Source organism: Suricata suricatta, chromosome 1 (genome assembly GCF_006229205.1).
Source record: "Suricata suricatta isolate VVHF042 chromosome 1, meerkat_22Aug2017_6uvM2_HiC, whole genome shotgun sequence".
Lineage (NCBI taxonomy): Eukaryota > Metazoa > Chordata > Mammalia > Carnivora > Herpestidae > Suricata > Suricata suricatta.
In genome coordinates, this window is record NC_043700.1 from 188317440 (window position 1) to 188335090 (window position 17651).

Genomic DNA, 17651 nt, shown 5'->3' on the forward strand with positions numbered 1-17651 from the left:
ATACAGTATCAAAATGATATTTAGGAAGCGTTTAGAACAGTGCAGAGGAAAGATTTGTGCTCTGTTGTTAAGTGGGGGAAAATAGCTACAAAATTGGACATGTCTGATCGCCACAGTAATGACAATAAAAAGAATCCCCTGAATCTTGTTTCACCTATGAGAAACACACGGTGGTAGAAAGCGATTGTCAACCCAACAGTGATGTCCTAGGTGATTTTTTCCCTCAACTCTTCTAAAATGCCCACATTTTCTTTAATAAGCATGTATGTATTTCTAATGAGAGAGAGAATAGTAAAATTTATTTTTTTTAAAAAACTCAAAATGATCAGAAAAATGAGCCAACATCTCTGGTAAGAAATAGGTGTCCATGACTGATCTGTAGACTAACTTCTATCCAGATGAAAAAATAACTTTGTTCAAATAATTGAACATATTCAGAAAGCACAAAATAGACGAAGTGCAATCGGATGAGCATTTATCAGCTCTAGGAGGGATAGGATGTAAGCAGGACTGTACTGCGCAGACGGTCACAAGAGGCAGTAATGTGATACCAGAAAACAATGTTTATGAAAAACAAACAGAATGCCATTTTCCCCCCAAGCTGGGATCACATTCTTCAAATACAGAGGGTCCTGTTTCAAAGGAGAGAAGGGGCGTCTGGGTGGCTCAGTCGGTTAAGTGGCAGACTCCTGCCTCAGCTCAGGTCATGATCTCATGGTCAGGAGCTCCAGCCCTGCGTCAGGCTCCAAGGCGAGCTCTGCACCGGGCACGGAACCTGCTCAAGAGTCTCTCTCCCTCTACCGCTCGTGCTCCCTCGCTCTCAAAAAAATAAATAAATAAAAGGAGAGAAAGGGATTTGGGTTTGATCACAATGCGCGGTGATGCTCCAACTTGCTCACACACATCCAGCATGACAGACAACTCCGGCTCATGGGAAATAATTACTGCAGACAAAGGCAGCCCTTTGCACATTTGCCAGGTGGTATTTGCCCAGCCTGGCCATTCCCAGGTGGCTCCAGTGAATTCTCTTGTTAGGTCATTCCTCGGGCGTGGATGTGGACATAGACTATATCTTACAATAGACCTCAAAGAGAGAGGCAGCTGCATGCATCCGGTAGAAAATAGAAAAAGGCATGGCCAGGTTGACCACAATGATCCAGGGTTCAAAGCCAAAGACGATCTCCTCTAGTCCGTTGTCATACTCGGGGCGGCAGCCGAAGGCGGGAGGGATCCAGAGCTGCAAGAGGAGAGGAACCCGTGCTAGCGGCTGCCGGGGGACCCCCACACACCCCGCAGGCACCAGCCTGGACTCACGGATGCAGAGTCACACCTGTCTCTGCACGTCTCCACGGAGGTCTCCAAATCCAATCAGCGTGCCTGACTCTTCTGCCTTCCTCAGCCCCCTCCCGAGTGAATGCTGCTCACACCCCCCTGATTCTCCCGTCCCCACAGCCCTCAGCTTGGTCGGGAGTCAGTACCCCCCACCTGTGCTGGTGCAATGCCCGTCCACGTGTCCATGTCCCTCACCACGCCACTCACGTCAGCCTCCAAAGGCTGGATGTGCCTTTCTCCTCCAAGTCTTCAGGGCTTTGCTCCTACCTCTTCCTCTATCAAGGGCTCTCTGTCTTCCTTCTTTGGCTGAATCCTACCTTCTTCTGAGTCCTGAGACACTACTTCTTCCAGGAAGCCCTCCTTGATCTAACGAGTCTGGGCAGGAGCTCTCTATGTGCTCCCCCAGCCCCCAGGGTTTGCCTCCAGCAGAGGGTACCTGTTTCTCACACCCCCCTTTACATACCAGCATTGGTGCCTGGGGACCCCGACCACGCAGGCCTGTGCCACTGAGCTCTGTGGCCTCCTTTCTGGCTTGACCAGGAGAGACAGCCCAGGCCCTGTTCACATCCCCCTGATTGGAGGAGGGGCACGTGCTTTGGAGCCAGACCTGGGCTGGGGGCACTTACAGAGTGTCATTTACCTCCCCGAGCCTCAGTTTCCTCATCTGGAAGATGGGAGTGCAGACACCTGTCACAAGGAGCTCACGTGAGAATAAGATGGTAATATGTTTGCAGAACCAGGGCGGTGACCTATTGTTACTGGTACTCCCGGAAGCCACACACTGGTCCCGCCTCCATCTCCTAGGCCTGCTTCTCTCTGACACTGCACACTTCCGGAACTTTCTCCACCCTAGCACAGTGGCAAACCTGACGCCCCCCACCACCAATTCCACCTCCTGGGAGCCACGTCCTTGTGAAACCCCTTCCCCTTGAGTTGGGCTGAGCCTAATGACTCGCTTCCAACATCAGAATATGACAAAAGTCGTGAGACGTCACTTCTGAGACTAGGTGACAAAAGGACTTTGGAGTCCATCTTGCCCATGCTCTCCCGCAAGAAAGGAAGCCGGCCGCCCTGCTGCGAGCCGCCCCGTGGCGAGGTCATGAGCTGAGGGAGGTCTCAGGCCAGCAGCCGGAAAGGGGCTCACGCCCTCAGCCCAACAACCCGCCAGGAACTGAATCCTGCCAACAGCCACGTAAGTGGCTTTGGAAAGACCCCCCCTCCCCCCACACACACAGCAGTCAGCTGAGCAGAGACATCGGCTAAGCCACGCTTGGATTCCTGACCTACAGACACCATGACATTAACGACCGGCTGTGTTCAAGGTGCTGAGTGGGGGGCGATTTCTTACGCAGCCGCAGGTAACTGATACACTGCCTTTCGTTGCATCTCCATCCAGTTCCCTCTGCACCTCCGCCCAGCGCGTCCTCAGGCTCTGTGATTTTTAGGGCACCTCCCATCCCTTGGGCCGCCTCTTCCCGGCTCCTCCTTTGCTCAGTCTCCCACTGTTGGCTGGTGGGCTCCTCCCTGGGTCTTCTTCTCTCCTCTACACACACGACCCCTGAATGAGATCACCCAGCCTTGGCTGTAAATACCAACGACGGGCCAATGACTACCCAGTCTGAATCAGCCACCTGCTCCTCCCTCGAGGAGCCCATGGGCTACTCGGCCTCCAGCTTGCATCTCAAACTCCCCCTCTCATCAGCACCCTCTCCCTCCCCATTGCTGGGAGAACTCCAGGGGCGCCCTCATTGGCTCTCTTTCCCTCCACACGCTCCACCTGCTACCCCGCCCACCGGTGAGCCCCGAGGACCGTGCCTCCACGACTCCCTGGCGGGAGTTGGGCCATTTCAGCCCACGTGCTCCTGCCTGGCCACCACTGTCCCCTCCTACCCAGACCACTGCAGCCACCTCCAGATCATCCCAGCCTACGCTGCTCCCCTGATTGGTCCACTCACCACTCAGCTACCAGACTCGTTTCTTGCATAAGGAAGACCACACCCCTTCCCAGAGTAAGCCCCCACACGTCTCCCCAGCTACTTGGAATGAAATCAGTCCGCTACATGGGATGATAAAGCCCTCTTCTGGCTGATCCCTCACCAGCCCCCAACCCCGCTGCCCGGATGCCCCACACACCCGGGGTCCCTGTCACAAGCCCACCATCCGTGCCCCGGGGCCTGACGCCCACTGTTTCCTAGAACACTCACCACCAGGTCCTCCCCACCTGCCAGCACCCAGCCCCTGTCGCCCCCCAAGGAAGCCCCTCTCACCCGCCTGGGCCTTCTGATCTGAAATAGTGCCAGGCGCTACCTCGCACCCCCTTCGCCCGTTCTGGGTGGAGCACGCTTCGCTAGGAGGGGTCTCCTGACTGTTTATTGCCAGCCCGGACATCTGGTTTGCAAGCCCCCCACGACCAGGAGGACGGCCCCGCATCACTCACAGCCGCACTGGCCCTCGGGAGCCACCCAGTGGATCAGGAGAGAGCAGGACAGAAGACAGAGGGCAGAGAAGCGAAGGACAGACGACCTGAAATCCAGGTCTGCGGGTCTGCTGTGGAGTATTTGGTCTTCATTCCAGTGGGCGGTGGGTCTGTGTCCCCTTCCCATGAATCTGGGGATTGCTGTCACTGCTCGACCCTGAGATGAGGCAGGCAGGACCAATGCCACGCAATGTCCACGCCCAGGCCCTCAGAGGCTGGCACCTCCCATCCCAGCAGACAGCAGGTTGGCATCCAGGCCCCAAGTCACCACATAGGGAGCCCCCAACCCCAAGAAAGCCATGCCAGAGACCCCACGTGTAGACACCGCAGCCGAGGGTCCTGTCTGAGCCCCCTCAGCCACCCCCACCCCAGCCGCCGGATCTTGGACGCTCCCCATCCCAGCCCGCCCACCAGCCTCAGTCGATACCACGAGCAAGAGGAGAACTTCCCAGCCAAGCTCTGCCAGAATTTCTAACCCGCAGGATCCTAAGACCTCACAAAATATCTGTAGTCTTTGTCCTACGTCGGGGTCATTTGTTACACAGCAGGAGGAGACCCAGATGTCTGCCTGCTGGCTACATCCACCGCGGGTCTCAGAGGCACCTACAAATGGACGCGTCCAGTATGAAACCCAGGGTCCTCCTTCCACACTGAGCCCCTCCGGGCCTGCCTCCCCTTCAGAGTCCCCAGCCTCCACAATAGTGTCACCATCTCCCCGGGAACTCAGGTCAGAATCAGGGAGGCTCTTCACATCTGTCCCCCATCACACGGCACCACGTGGCTGATCCTGGGGGACATTAGCTAAGTGGGACTTGCCAGCCACAGAGAGACAAGTACATACCACGTGATCCCACTCACACGGGCTACACGCAGCGCGGGCGGACCCAGAGACGCGGTAGGATGGCGTTGCCGGAGCTGGGGCGGGGCAACGGGGCTGTTCCCATGGCTACGGAATTCAGCAAACAGGCTTCAGAGATGGGTGGTGGTGACGGTCACACAGGAGTGTGAATGCCCTTCAAACTACTGAACTGCGCGCTTTAAAGTGGTCAAAGCGCAGGGTGCCTGGGTGGCTCCGTGAGTCGAGCATCCGACTCTTAATTTCAACTCAGGTCGTGATCTCACAGTTGGTGGGTTTGAGCCCCGCATCAGGCTCTGCGCTGACAGTGCTTGGGATTCTCTCTCTCTCTCCCTCTCTCTGCCCCTTCCCCACTTGCTCTCTCCAAAACAAAATAAACTTTAAAAAATTAAAAATTAAAAAAATTAAATGATTAACATGGTAAATATTAGGGTAAATGTTTATGTGTTATTGACTACAATTAAAAATTAAACTGCATTAAAAAGAAAGAGGCTGAATCAGCTCCTGTCACGACCTCAACACCCTTCAATGATTTCCGGCTGCGTTCCGGATTCTGTCCTGGCTGCGGCCGGGCTCCTGAGGCCCTGCGTGGTCCACACGGGCACCTCCCTCGTGCCCCTTCCCTTGCTCACCATGCTCAGCCATACAGGCATCTTCCGCTCCGGGGGCACGTCCAGCAAGCCCTGCCTGGCCACGCACCCACGCCCTCTCCACGCCCGTCATTCTGCCCAGACTTTCCTTCCCCAGAGCAGCCCTTCCCTCCTCCCCCTACATTCCATCGCCCCCCTCCCCGCCCCACCACCTTCGATTGTCCGCTCCACAGCCATCGCTGTCCCCAAGGACATGCACACCTGCACCCCCAGCCACAGCCTCTGTTCCAGCACCTGGTCCTGGAGGACAGCAATTCTCGCCCTCTGCCAGGTGCTTCCCGCCCTCGTGGGATGGACCGCGGTGTGCAAGGGCGCCCCGGACATCACCCCACAATGATTTCTGTCTTCTGGCTCACTCCTCGGTGAACAGAGGTAGGGTCTGGGGACCCCGGGGGCGGGGCACAGAGATGAAGAGGTGACACGTGTCCCCCTTCCAGGACAGAGCACTGAGTCCGGCCGTCGGGTCCCAGCGGACCATCAGCTGCCGCCCGATGCTGCCATGGCTGATTTTGTTCGAGCTGATCCAAAACCGCAAGCCCCGCGCCTCACCGGCCATCAGGCAAGGAACCTGGGCGGGCAGTGGCTGATCCAAACTTACTAGAAGAGATATATTCCTACTTCAGGGTGTGCACAGAAACAACTCACGTTAGGGGAATTCCGGAACCAACTCTGACTTTATAAAATCTAAGCTGAGGCCGCCTGGGGGGCTCAGTCCATTAAGCGTCCGACTTCCACTCAGGTCATGATCTCATGGTTCATGGGTTTGAGCCCCGCGTCAGGCTCTGCACTGACAGTGTGGAGCCTGCTTGGGATTCTCTCTCCCCCTCCCTCTCTGCCTCTCTCTCTCTGCCTCTCCCCTACTCACTCTCACTCTCTCAAAACAATTAATAAAGTTTCTAAAAAATCTGAGGGGCGTGTGTGGTTCAGTCAGTTAAGCATCTGACCTCGGTTCAGGTCATGATCTCACGGTTCGGGATTTCAAGTCCCACGTCGGGCTCTGTGCTGACAGCTCAAGCCTGGAGCTGCTTCGGATTCCGTGTCTCCCTCTGTCTCTGCCCCTCCCCTGCTCTCTTGCTCTTGCTCTCACTCTCTCAAAAATAAACAAATAAATACGTAAAAACATTAAAAAAGAAAAATCTGAGTTGCTACACCCCTCTCTGGAATACAGGTGTCACATAAAATGCAGCCTTGCCGCAGTCACTTATCTGTCTCTTTCTCCTCTTTCGCTCCTTCGTTCCCTGCCGTGCCCACGTGGTTCCCAGCACCCAGCACATGCTCCGTAATGTCTATTCAGGGAGAGAGGAGGGCCCGCCCGGACCCCAACTCTTCGGGGGCCCCTTCTCCCTTCAGAGCTCCCCTTAACTGTCTGCCGGCCCAGAGGGGCACCGAGGTCCAGGTGGCCCAAAGCAAGAATCAGCTTTGATTGGCAGGCATGTGGCCATTTCGGCTTCAGATGGAAACCCCAAAGCTGTGGCCTTAGGATGATATCAGCATTTGCGGGCCGTGGGCAGGCAGCGACGGAAACTAGCGGGAGGAAGCTGATTCGGAAACAGCGTGGCCCGGCGGCCTGGAGGCCAGTGGCTGCAGAGAGCTGACCGTGACAAGCAGGCGCCGTGGACGGGGCGTCCCCACCTCCCACCAGGTCATTGCGAGGCCCGTGGGGTGCCAGAGGCGGCTGCTCCTCCTTTTTACCAAGCCCTGCCGTCCCTCCACGAACCTCTAGAACAGGTCCCAGAAACACACGGGGCTTTTTGTCCCTTTGTCCTCTCTCCAAGCGACAGCCCCTGCCCTGGGTCAAGGTGCCATCATTTCCCATCGGGCCAGCTTCAGGGCTTCCGTCCCGGTCTCCAGCCTTCCCGCACACCGCTGCTAAGGGGATCTGCCCAAAACACAGCCCGAGAGGGCCCTCTACGGCCTGCAGCCTGCAGACCAGACTCAGCCAGGCTTACGTGTTCTGCTCACGCCAGACCCACGGACTGCCCGGCCCCCGTCTTCCCCGCACCGCTGCTCTCCCTGACCTGTATGGAATTCATGCTACACTGCTTTGCTGCCCCCCAAATAGGCCGTGGTGTCTCTGCCCCTGTGTCTTTGAACAGTGTGTGCCCCTGTGCCGAACGCTTCCGCTTGCCTGGGCCCCTGCTGAACGTCCAACGCTTCCCTGAAACCCAGGCAGCCAGGACAGAGTTACTGTACATCTTCTAATTGGTACTTCCCATCAGAGGCCTCCCTAGCAGCTAGGGGTGGCCACGGGAAAGCAGCTGCCCAGCACTAGCACTTCCTCATGTCTTAAGCCCAGATGTGATGCTCGGTGCTACAGAGGCCACTTTGTGACCATGTGGCAATCAGCATCGCACAAAGCGTGGTCCAGTGGAAAGATGAACAGTACCGGGGTCATTGATCAAAGGGTTCAGCTCCCAGACCAACCCTGAATAGCCCACCTTCAGAATTCTTATCTTTAAGGCTGAAGAGGGGCGCAGTCGGCAAGCATCCGGCTTCGGCTCAGGTCATGACCTCACGGTTCATGGGTTCAAGCCCCGCATTGGGCTCTGTGCTGACAGCTAGCTCAAAGCCTGGAGCCTGCTTCAGATTCTGTGTCTCCCTCTCTCTGACCCTCCCCTGCTCACACTGTCTCTCTCTGTCTCTCAAAAAAAAAAAAAAAAAAAAAGACTGAAGAGACTGCTGGCCACGCTTTCTATTCTTTGCAGCCAAAAGCCCTCCTAACTGAACCTGGGCCTCACCTCAAGCATCCCTGACTCACCGAGGTCCCTCCCTGGACCCACGCTCCCATTCCACTCAGCGTGTGCTCTGTCCCAACATTGGTCGTACCCCTGCATGTCTTCCTGGTGTCCCGTCCCTTATACTGTGACCTCTCCGAGGAAGAGGGGAAGGTCACCCCGAAGAAATGATGGCCAGTCAACCCTGAGCTGGACCGGGGCACTCAAAGGCTCCCCCCCTGCCCCTCCCTCATCCTCAGAAGGTGGGTTCTCCTTGCCCTTTTCGCCCCCAGAAGTTGCTCCTGAAATAATGATGTGGCGTTGAGGTCGCCTGCACGGTATACATGACCGGACCCCGCCAAGGCCTCTCTGGGCACAGAAACTACAATTTAGCAGGTGCAGGGACCGCTCATCTTGCCGCTGTCCCACACCAGCAGGTTGCACGTTCCCTTCGCCTGTTAAAACCATCCCCTGCCAGGCTGAGTGGCTGCCTCCTTCTTCCCCCTCTCCCTGCCCATCTCCGTGGGCAAATCTGTCACAGCGCCGTTTCAGAGCTCACCCCGGGGGGATCGACAACCCGCAGAGATGGGGCCTGCTCCCCTGCGATCGGCAGCCCGACCCCAGCCCCTGGCCGGCCGCCGTGCTCAGGAAGTGGGTCAGTAGAGGAGACACCTTCATTCCAGCCTAACTTTTTAACCTCACATTTAAATTGTTTTGGTAATAAGCTTCCTTCTTTGAAAAAAAAAAAAAAAGCAAGGAAAATAGATCGTGTTGAACGTAGGTAATGTAACGCAGATTACCGAAATATTGCAGAGAAACAGAAAGGCAGTGATGTTCTTTAAGACTCTTCTCTGGCGGTCACCTTGCAGGAAACGGGGGCGGGCAGCTGGGCCTGGAGCCCCCTCCCGGCTCCCCTCGCCCCCCTCTCTGCCGCAGCCGTCTCCCAGACCCGTATGTCCGTTGGCTGTGCATGGTGTCATCTCGCTGCCCGGGGAAGCCACGTCCCCGGCCACAGCTGTGCCCTTGAGACAGGAGGAGAGGGACACACCGCCGTTGCAGACCGTGACGACTCGCAGGGTCCTGATGTCCTCGGACAGCTTCTCGGGCTGTCTGTGGATGGACTCGATGATGAAGAGGTTCTGGATGTATTTCTCGACCATCACCAGCACGGAGTAGGGCAGGTTGAACCAGGTGTAGAGGGGACAGGCCTCGGCACAGAGGAGGGCCAGGATGGAGCCCCAGGAGATGAGCCAGGAGCCGGAGGCGGTGCCCACCAACAGGTCCGCGTCCAGCTTGCGGGCCGGGCTTCTGGACTCATCTAGCGATCTCTCATCAATCCTGTAAATGCGGATTCCGAGCAGCCCGGCGGTCCCCATGAGCGTCAGCAAGGTGATGGCATACAGGTAGAACATGATGAGTGCCGACTCGCTCTCGGTTTTGGAGCACCCGATCTGAATCAGATACACCACCACCACACCAATCGTGGTGGCCAGCACGGTCAGGCCCAGGGCCGGGCCCGCCACGACCTCGCGAAACTTGAACTGCATGCTCTGATGCTGTTGACCATCAACATTGCGTCCAACGTTCTTCCAGAGGACGTAGAGCATCATGGAAGCCAGGATCTGATACTCTATGTTGAAGGGGTAGAGGTAATAGGTCCCGTGTGAGACGGCGGCGCAGAGAGTTGGGGGTGAGCAGTTACACGGAGGCGTGTGGTCGTCCAAGACTGGGGGCAAGAGAGCACGCATGTGAGGGCGGTTAGCGTGGTCAAGGGGCAGGCAGGAAAGCACAAGGAAACAGGGTCACTGAGGATTCACATGTGGGTTTTCCCAGTGAATTAAGCCTCTGTGTTGTGCCTTATCCTCATGTTTAATATGGTGGCTAAGTCAGCGGCCATGACTGCCCCCAAAGAGCACTAACTACACGAATCACATTTCATCCAGTTTATCCACACACCAGCTCTTGTAAATGGTACAAAATTCACCTAACATGCAAAAATGTCCACAAGATTTTGCCAAACGAGAGGCGCTTTCTGAAGAGGATGGAGTGTAATTGCACTTTTATAAGTTATAGACGTATAGTTGATACACAGACAGACAGACATAGAAGAAATCTAGAAAGAGTAAAGCTAGAGTGTGGACAATGGTCATCTCCGGGGACAGGGGGGAAGTGGCAGGCAAATTTTTCTTTTTTTTTCCTTGTTTTTTTCTTTCTTTTTTTTCAGTAAATGAAGGTTCTGTTGTGTGTCTCTTCCCCCAGCTTCATGGATTTACGAAGATGTAATTGACATGTAACCCTGTGTAAGCGTCAGGTGTCTAGTGTGTTACTCTCCCCCAAGTTTTGTATTCTCTAAACTTTCCTCTAAACTATCTGTTTGCATATGATTTACATGTGTGATTTTTAGATTATTTATTTACATTTTGAGAGAGAGAGAGAGAGCACCCAAGCAGGGGAGAGAGAGGGAGAAAGAGAATCCCAAGAAGGCTTCATGTCCGGCACAGAGTCCTACACAGGGCTCAAACTCACGACAGTGAGATCATAACCTGAGCTGAAATCAAGAGTCAGATGCTTAACAGACTGAGCAGCCCAGGTGCCCCTAAAAATTTTTTAAATAACTTTATGAGGGAAAATGCCTCTTCTCATTAGCAAAGCTTTTCCTCTTAAGAATATTGGATGCCAGCGTGTGTGGCATGAGATGGATCCCATCAAAGAGTTAATAGCAGGCGGGCAAGCAGGCATCCCCTTCCGGAAGGCACTTGGCAATGGTATAAAGAGAAATTTCATAACAGGGAGGGGAAGGTGCTGTAAATAAATCATAAAATATGTAACGAACCCTTAAAGATGAAACAACTATAGTCTCTGACCTACAATTCCAATCTGTTTTAAGGAACAAGTCAGGGGCGCCTGGGGGGCTCAGTCGGTTAAGCATCCGACTTCAGCTCAGGTGATGATCTCACAGTTCATGGGTTCGAGCCCCATGTCAGGTTCTGTGCTGACAGCTGGCTCAGAGCCTGGAGCCTTCTTCAGATTCTGTGCCTCCCTCTCTCTCTAACCCTTCCCTGCTCACGGTGTCTCTCTCTGTCTCTCAAAAATAAGAAAAAATTTTTTAAAAATTTAAAAAATAAAATCAAATGGAAAGCCTGCGGCAGCACAAATCACCTTCACTTTTGCAGAAACTCTGCACTTTTCAGCACACAATGGGTTTCTCTTCTTACAACCCAATACGCTACTATGCAAAATCAGAGGAAGAAATCGAGGAGAAAGTTCACATTAATGGAATGTTAGAGCTCACGAGTCCTTTCTTTGTAAATCAATCTAATTCCATCTCTCACAGAGGTTCCTGGAGCCAGATCAAATCCAGGTTCCATCATGTACTTGCTGTGTGAACTTGGGCCAGTGACTTAAGTTCTCTGAGGTCTGATGTTTTCATCCGTACGACAAGGTCAACACTGATGACCGCACAGTGTTTTGGGTCAAGAATTAAATGAGCCACAGGAAGGGACTAGAACGGCGTAACCGGCACTCAGCAAACGGCAAGTTCGTGTTGTTGTCATTGCGGTTACTGTTATTGACTCCAAGGAGGACACGAGGCCAGACGAGAGAGAAAGACTTTCCAGAGAGTCGGCTATCAGGGTAGAGTGGGGGCTGGGGAATGAAGAAATAGGGCGTATGCCCTGACCTCACCGTCCCCACCCCACTGGTGCGGAAGCAGGTGTTCTGTTCTGTTTTGTTTTTTAATATTTTTTTATTATTTTTTAATGTTTTATTTGTTTTTGAGAGAGAGAGACCACGTGAGCAGGGGAGGGTCAGAGAGAGAGGGAGACACAGACTCTGAAGACAGGCTCCAGGCTCTGAGCTGTCGGCACAGAGCCTGGAGCAGGGCTCGAAACTATGAACCGTGAGATCATGACCTGAGCCAAAGCAGGACGCTCAACTGACTAAGCCACCCAGGTGCCCCAGTGTTTTGTTTTTTTTTTTTTTTTTAGGTTTACTTATTTATTTTGAGAGAGAACAAGTGAGTGAAAGAGGGGCAGAGAGACAGGGAGAGAGAGAGAATCCCAAGCAGGCTCCACACTGTCAGCGCACAGCCCGATGTGGGGCTTGAACCCACGAACCATGAGCTCACGACCTGAGCCTAGATCAAGAGTCAGATGCTTAATCAACTGAGCCACCCAGGCATCATTGGTAAGGACAGTTTTAAAGTTGCCCTGGGTGAGGGGCCTGGGGCCATACAGAGAGTGTACATGTGTAATACATTGAAGCTGGAAGGACCCCTTAAAGCACCTGGTTCGGGTCCCCCCACTTTACGAAGGAGAAAAGGGAGGCCCAGAGAGGTTGAATGGTTACCAAAAGTCATACAGCCAGGACGTGATGAGAACATCCCCAAATCTGGGACGCCTGGTTCCCGGCACAGTTCTGCTCTGCACATTCCTCTCAGCCCCACTGTTCTAATCGAGAAGAGGCGGGTCATAAGTGGGAAGGAACTTTGGAAGAAGATAGACTGGTGTGGCAGGCTCTCTGACAGGGGCCGGGTGGGGGTGGGGGGTGGGGATAAGGACGGGCCACGAGGGCAAGCCCGGCAGAGTTCAATAAAAACTTCAAATGAACTAAAACCAATTAACGACAACCCTGAGACCTCGCTGGGTATTTCAAAGCTATACTTTTCGTAGAAAGAGCTGGTAGTAGAGGCTTAATTAAAAACACAATGACTGCCAGTCTTCCATAGCTGTAAACAAAGACCCTCCCTTCATTAAAACTGTACCCGTGAGAAATGGTCCCCTAAATGATACCCCTTGGGTCCGGCAAGTCCCTGAGCTGCTGAAGAAACCATTAATTATGCTCAGCACGACACCAGGATGAGGGACTCAGGAGGTTTTGAAAGATTTTCAACAACAGATGATTGTCTGGCCAACGTTCATTTGGAAGGACCCTACGGTTCTTTAGAACCTGCCTCTCCGACTCTGAACATTGCTAGCCTCTGGGGGCTCCTAGCAGGTCCCAGCACGGGGACGGGACAACTCCTCCCACTCACCTATTGTGATATTCCCGAAGCCCAGCGTGATGAGACGTTCCTTGTGCTCGTTCAGTTGGTGCTTTGACTCATTCAGGACACCGTTGGTCCAGAGAAGCAGGTTGGTAAACACTGAGTGGATCACCCCAAACCTGAAAACCACAGGGACCCCGTTACTGAGCAGCCCTGGGAAGCTCCAAGCCCCACGGGGTGAGATGGAGACACTGTGCACACCCACTCCCACATGCACTCACACATGCACGCAAGATCCTGAGCCATGATTCTGGGTTTGCCCTGCAGCTCAGACTCTGGGTGGGACCCCATCTGCGGGGGAGATGGTGCCCTGGGAACTTGCAAAACTGCAGTCTAGGCATTCTGCCTTCATCTTGAACCTGCCAATACTCAATCATTGTCAAAGGGACAAAAAGAAACTGGGTCTTGGAAGCAGGGATCCAGTGATGGAAGCTTACTGAAAGCAGGCACCAACCCCACCACACCCCACACTCTTCCTTCCAGAAGGAGAGAGAACCATGATGGAAAGAAGAGGGGCTACCCTGGGAACATGCAGAGTTGGGCATGCTCTTACTGTTGGCCGGCCAACGCAAGAGTCACCAACCACCCCCTCTGTCTTGCCACTTACCTCCAAGGAAACCGAATCAACTATAGCCAAATATGGAAAGAGCCCAAGTGTCCATCAACTGATGAATGGACAAGACACACACACACACACACACACACACACACACACACACACCATGGAATACTACTTGGAGATGAAAAAAAATGAAATCTTGCCATTTGCCACAACTAGAACTGGAGCATATTATGCTGAGCAAAATAAGTCAGTCAGAGAAACAGTATCATATGTTATCACTCGTACGTGGAATTTGAGAAACTTAACAGAAGACCGTAGGGGGAGGGAAGGAAAAATAAGCTACAAGCAGAGAGGCAGGCAAACCATAAAATGCTTTTAAATACAGAGAACAAACTGAGGGTGGAAGGGGTAGGCGGATGGGGGCGGGGAAAACGGGGGATGGGCGCTGAAGAGGGCACTTGTTGGGATGAGCACTGGGTGCAGTAAGGAAGTGATGAATCACGGGAATCTACTCCCGAAGACGAGACTGCCCTGTATGAACTATTTGTTAGCTAATGACAATAAACAATTAAAAAAAAGAAAGAAACTGAAACAAGTCAGAGACTTGCTGTCTGGTCTCCCCTGCAGCCGGGGATGACCACTCTGACCAGTGGGATGCGAAGTCAAGTCTACTGGGCACCACTGAAAGCTTCCGCCTTCATGACGAAAGGGATGAAACTAAGAAAGCCTACTTAGTGTCCCTCTCCCCTTTATTTCCAGCCTTGAACACAGACCTGAAGGCTGGAGTTGTGACAGCTACCTTGTGACCATGAAGCAATCAGGATGGGATGAAACACTAACCCCCTGAGAAAGGCAGAGTCTGTCCAGCATCTGCCCAGAGGAAAACTGGTGCGACGGCGTCCTCACCCCTGACCTTTCCGCTCCACTGAGGTTTTAACCCCAGCTGACCCCTCCGGGGCTCCCGCAATCGACTGCTAGCCAAACTTGCCTCATTTGAACCTGGCTTCCTGGAGCAGCTGCACGACGCCCAGGCACAAGTGGAGAAGGAAATAGGTGTTTGCCCCTGTGCTGGCCCAGCGGCTATCGACGGGGGCCAGCCCCCCCCGGGGCGACTGGGAGGCACTGTAGAGCCTGGCACAAACGCAGACAATGCTGTTTGCCTCAGGCCGGCTGCCTTTCCTTCTACTTATAATGCACACATCCCCTTTTCTTCTCTTCTTTCCTGGTGCGCAGGACACCGTCCAATCCCAGGCCCACTGAGCCCGATGACATAATGCCAACACCACCTGCAGCTGCGGACCGTCTCCGTGGGCTGGCAGCCTCCTGTTGGTCCGACCTGGAAACCGACCTACAAACTAAGGGCAGACACTTCCTCATGGCAGGCCGCCCTTCCATATTTGGGTCTGATGGCCTCAGACCACAACAAACAACTAGGTTTCCACGGGCCACTTCTGAGCTCAGTTTATGTTTTTAGCTTTGCCTGCACAGCTTCTCACCCTTGGGAAGAAAAAAGGACTCAAGCAAGCTAAGGGGAATTCTTAGACTAGGAGAAAAATCTCAGGATGCGAAAAGCATGGCATCGTAGAATATTGGCTCAAAAGACCAGAAAAAAAATACAGCAAGTCTGGGAATGGTAAGTTCTAAAGCCTTTAGGAACTGTCAATGAATAAAGCAGGTCTGGGGCACGTTAGGGAGTGGCGGGGACTGTAGCAAACACAGCACAGCCCCCACTCAGCTCTAGCCCTTTGCTGCACATGCCTTCAGGCCAGACCTTCCCGGTTTTCTAGAGAAGTCTAAATCCAAAGTCTAAAGGTGGCGAGTGACTCAAAAATGTTGAACATGTCTCTCTACAAACCAAACAGGCTAAATCAAGCTCTGTGTGTATCCTGCTGAAGCCTCTCTCTGTCCAGGTTAGGAAAGGGGCCCCGACACAGGCGACAGACTTGCGTCCAATCACTCAACAAGCAAGGCGAGCACAGAGTTCTGTGTCCCATCCCTTGGAGTCCCCTCCGGTGACAGATGTCTGGGTGCATGGCCTCAAGCCATCCTGTCCAAAAACTGATAGTGCAAGACGCAGAGGTGAGCCACACGTATAATTTCAGATTTTCCTGTGGCCACATTTTTAAAAAGTGGTAAAAAAAAAAAAAAAAAAGAACAAGTGAAAATAGTTTGAATAATTTTCTCTTAAACCCAATCTAATTGGCTATGATGTCAACGTAGAATCGATAGCGACAAAAATTATTATTGAGATCTTTTATGTTCTGTTTGTCATCCGAGGCTCCAAAAACTGGTGTGTGCCGGACACGTCCTGCGCACCTCGGTTGGAAGGAGCCACGGCTCAAGTGCCCAGCAGCTCAGCCACGTGTGGCTGGCACTGCTGAACGGGGCAGCGCAGACGCAGACAGCAAAGGCGAAGACACTTCTCTGCCTGGAGGGATGTGAGCCCGATGTCCCGGGGCTGTGACTGCGTGAGCGACATTCACAAAGAGAAAGACTCCACCAGCAAATCGCAGTCTCTGTGATTTACAGGCAATAATCAGAGCCCCCCCCCTTTGCACAGGCAAGCTGCTTGACCTTGGGCCTTTCTTTGAGCCTCAGTTTCCTCATCTGTTGAATGGGGCTGGTGGTCAGATGGCTGAGATCACAAGAGAGAAGTCCTCGTGAGTAACGCGCTTGGAAGAAAGTGCTTTATGCGTGGCCACACCCACCCCACTCAGCCAGGAGTGTCTGGGCACAGATGCTCCACACACACCTGCTGAAAACCTCTTGCCCTTTCACCCCCACGATTCTACTTCTAGGAATTTACCCAGAGCAAATAATCAGAGGTGTTCAAATACCAAAGATATTTGACCGAAGATGTTCATCACAGTAGTGTTTGTAACAGCAACAGACCTTCCAGAAGGATTAGGTGGTATGGACTGGCTTGTGTCTCCTCAAAATTCTTCTGTTGGGGCGCCTGGGCTACTCAGTCCATTAAGGGCCTGATTTTGGCTCACGTCATGATCTCGCAGTTCGTGAGTTCAAGCCCTGCAACGGGCTCTGTGCTGACAGCTCAGAGCCTGGAACCTGCTTCAGACTCTGTGCCTCCCTCTCTCTCTCTGCCCCTGCTCTGTTTGCAGCTCTCTTTCTCTCAAAAATGAATTTAAAAAATTCTTCTGTTGAGGCTCTGACCCTGTGGTGTGACTATTTGGAAACAGGGCCACTGAGGAGGTCATCAGGGTCACAATGGTGGGGTCCTGACCTGATGGGACTGGTGTCCTCAGAAGCAGAGGGAGAGGCAGCAGAGGTGTCTCTCTCTCTCCATGAGCACTGAGGACAGGCCATGTGAGGCCACAGCAAAGAGGCAGCTGCGTCCAGCCCTGCGGTCGCCTGGACCTTGGACTTCTAGCCTTCAGAACCATGAAGACCGTGCGTTTCTGTTGTTTCCGCCGCCCAGCATGGGGCATTCTGTGGCCACAGCCCAAGCAGAGTAACACATCAGGGTGGCCGGCAAGGCTACAGTGGCGGGCCACTGGGCCATCAGAGAGGTCGTGGTGCAGACACACGCTGACCGAAGGAAATGCGAACGATAAAATGGAAAGAAAAAGCGAAGCATGAAGAGCAGGACCACGATTGTGCACAGAAATGGAGGGGCGCAGGGGGAGCTCAGTCAGTGGAGCGGCCGACTTGATTTCGGCTCAGGCCATGATCCCAGGGTGGTGGGTTCAAGCCCCGAGTCAGGCTCTATGCTGAGCATGGAGCCTGCCTGAGGCTCTCTCTCTCTCCCTCTCTCCTGCCCCTCCCCTGCTCTCCCTCTTTCTCTAAAAAATTTTTAAAAAACTAAAAGGAAAGAGGAGTGAAAACAGTGTCTATTCATGGAAACCAGCCCACAGTGTTAACGGTCGCCGCCGCCAGCTCAAGGACGTCTCAGTCAGCTGGTGCTGTATAACAAAACAGTCCATTCTTTCTCACGGTTCTGCAGACCAGAAGTCCCAGGTCAAGGTGCCAGCACAGTTGGTTTTGGTGAGGGCTCTCCTG

At 53.5% G+C, this 17651-nt stretch overlaps 1 protein-coding gene across 1 annotated transcript in view; it reads right to left on the reverse strand.

The window, feature by feature from the left end:
• Positions 1 to 473: 473 nt before the first annotated feature.
• The window catches only part of OTOP1 (otopetrin 1), a gene marked incomplete at its 5' end in the record, with an annotated part of 35428 nt that continues 18250 nt past the window's right edge, over positions 474 to 17651 (reverse strand). The window contains 3 exons of the mRNA XM_029952406.1: positions 474 to 1237; positions 8829 to 9754; positions 13061 to 13191. Of these exons, the coding sequence (XP_029808266.1) occupies positions 1067 to 1237; positions 8829 to 9754; positions 13061 to 13191 (1228 nt within the window). The remainder of the gene's footprint in view (positions 1238 to 8828; positions 9755 to 13060; positions 13192 to 17651) is intronic.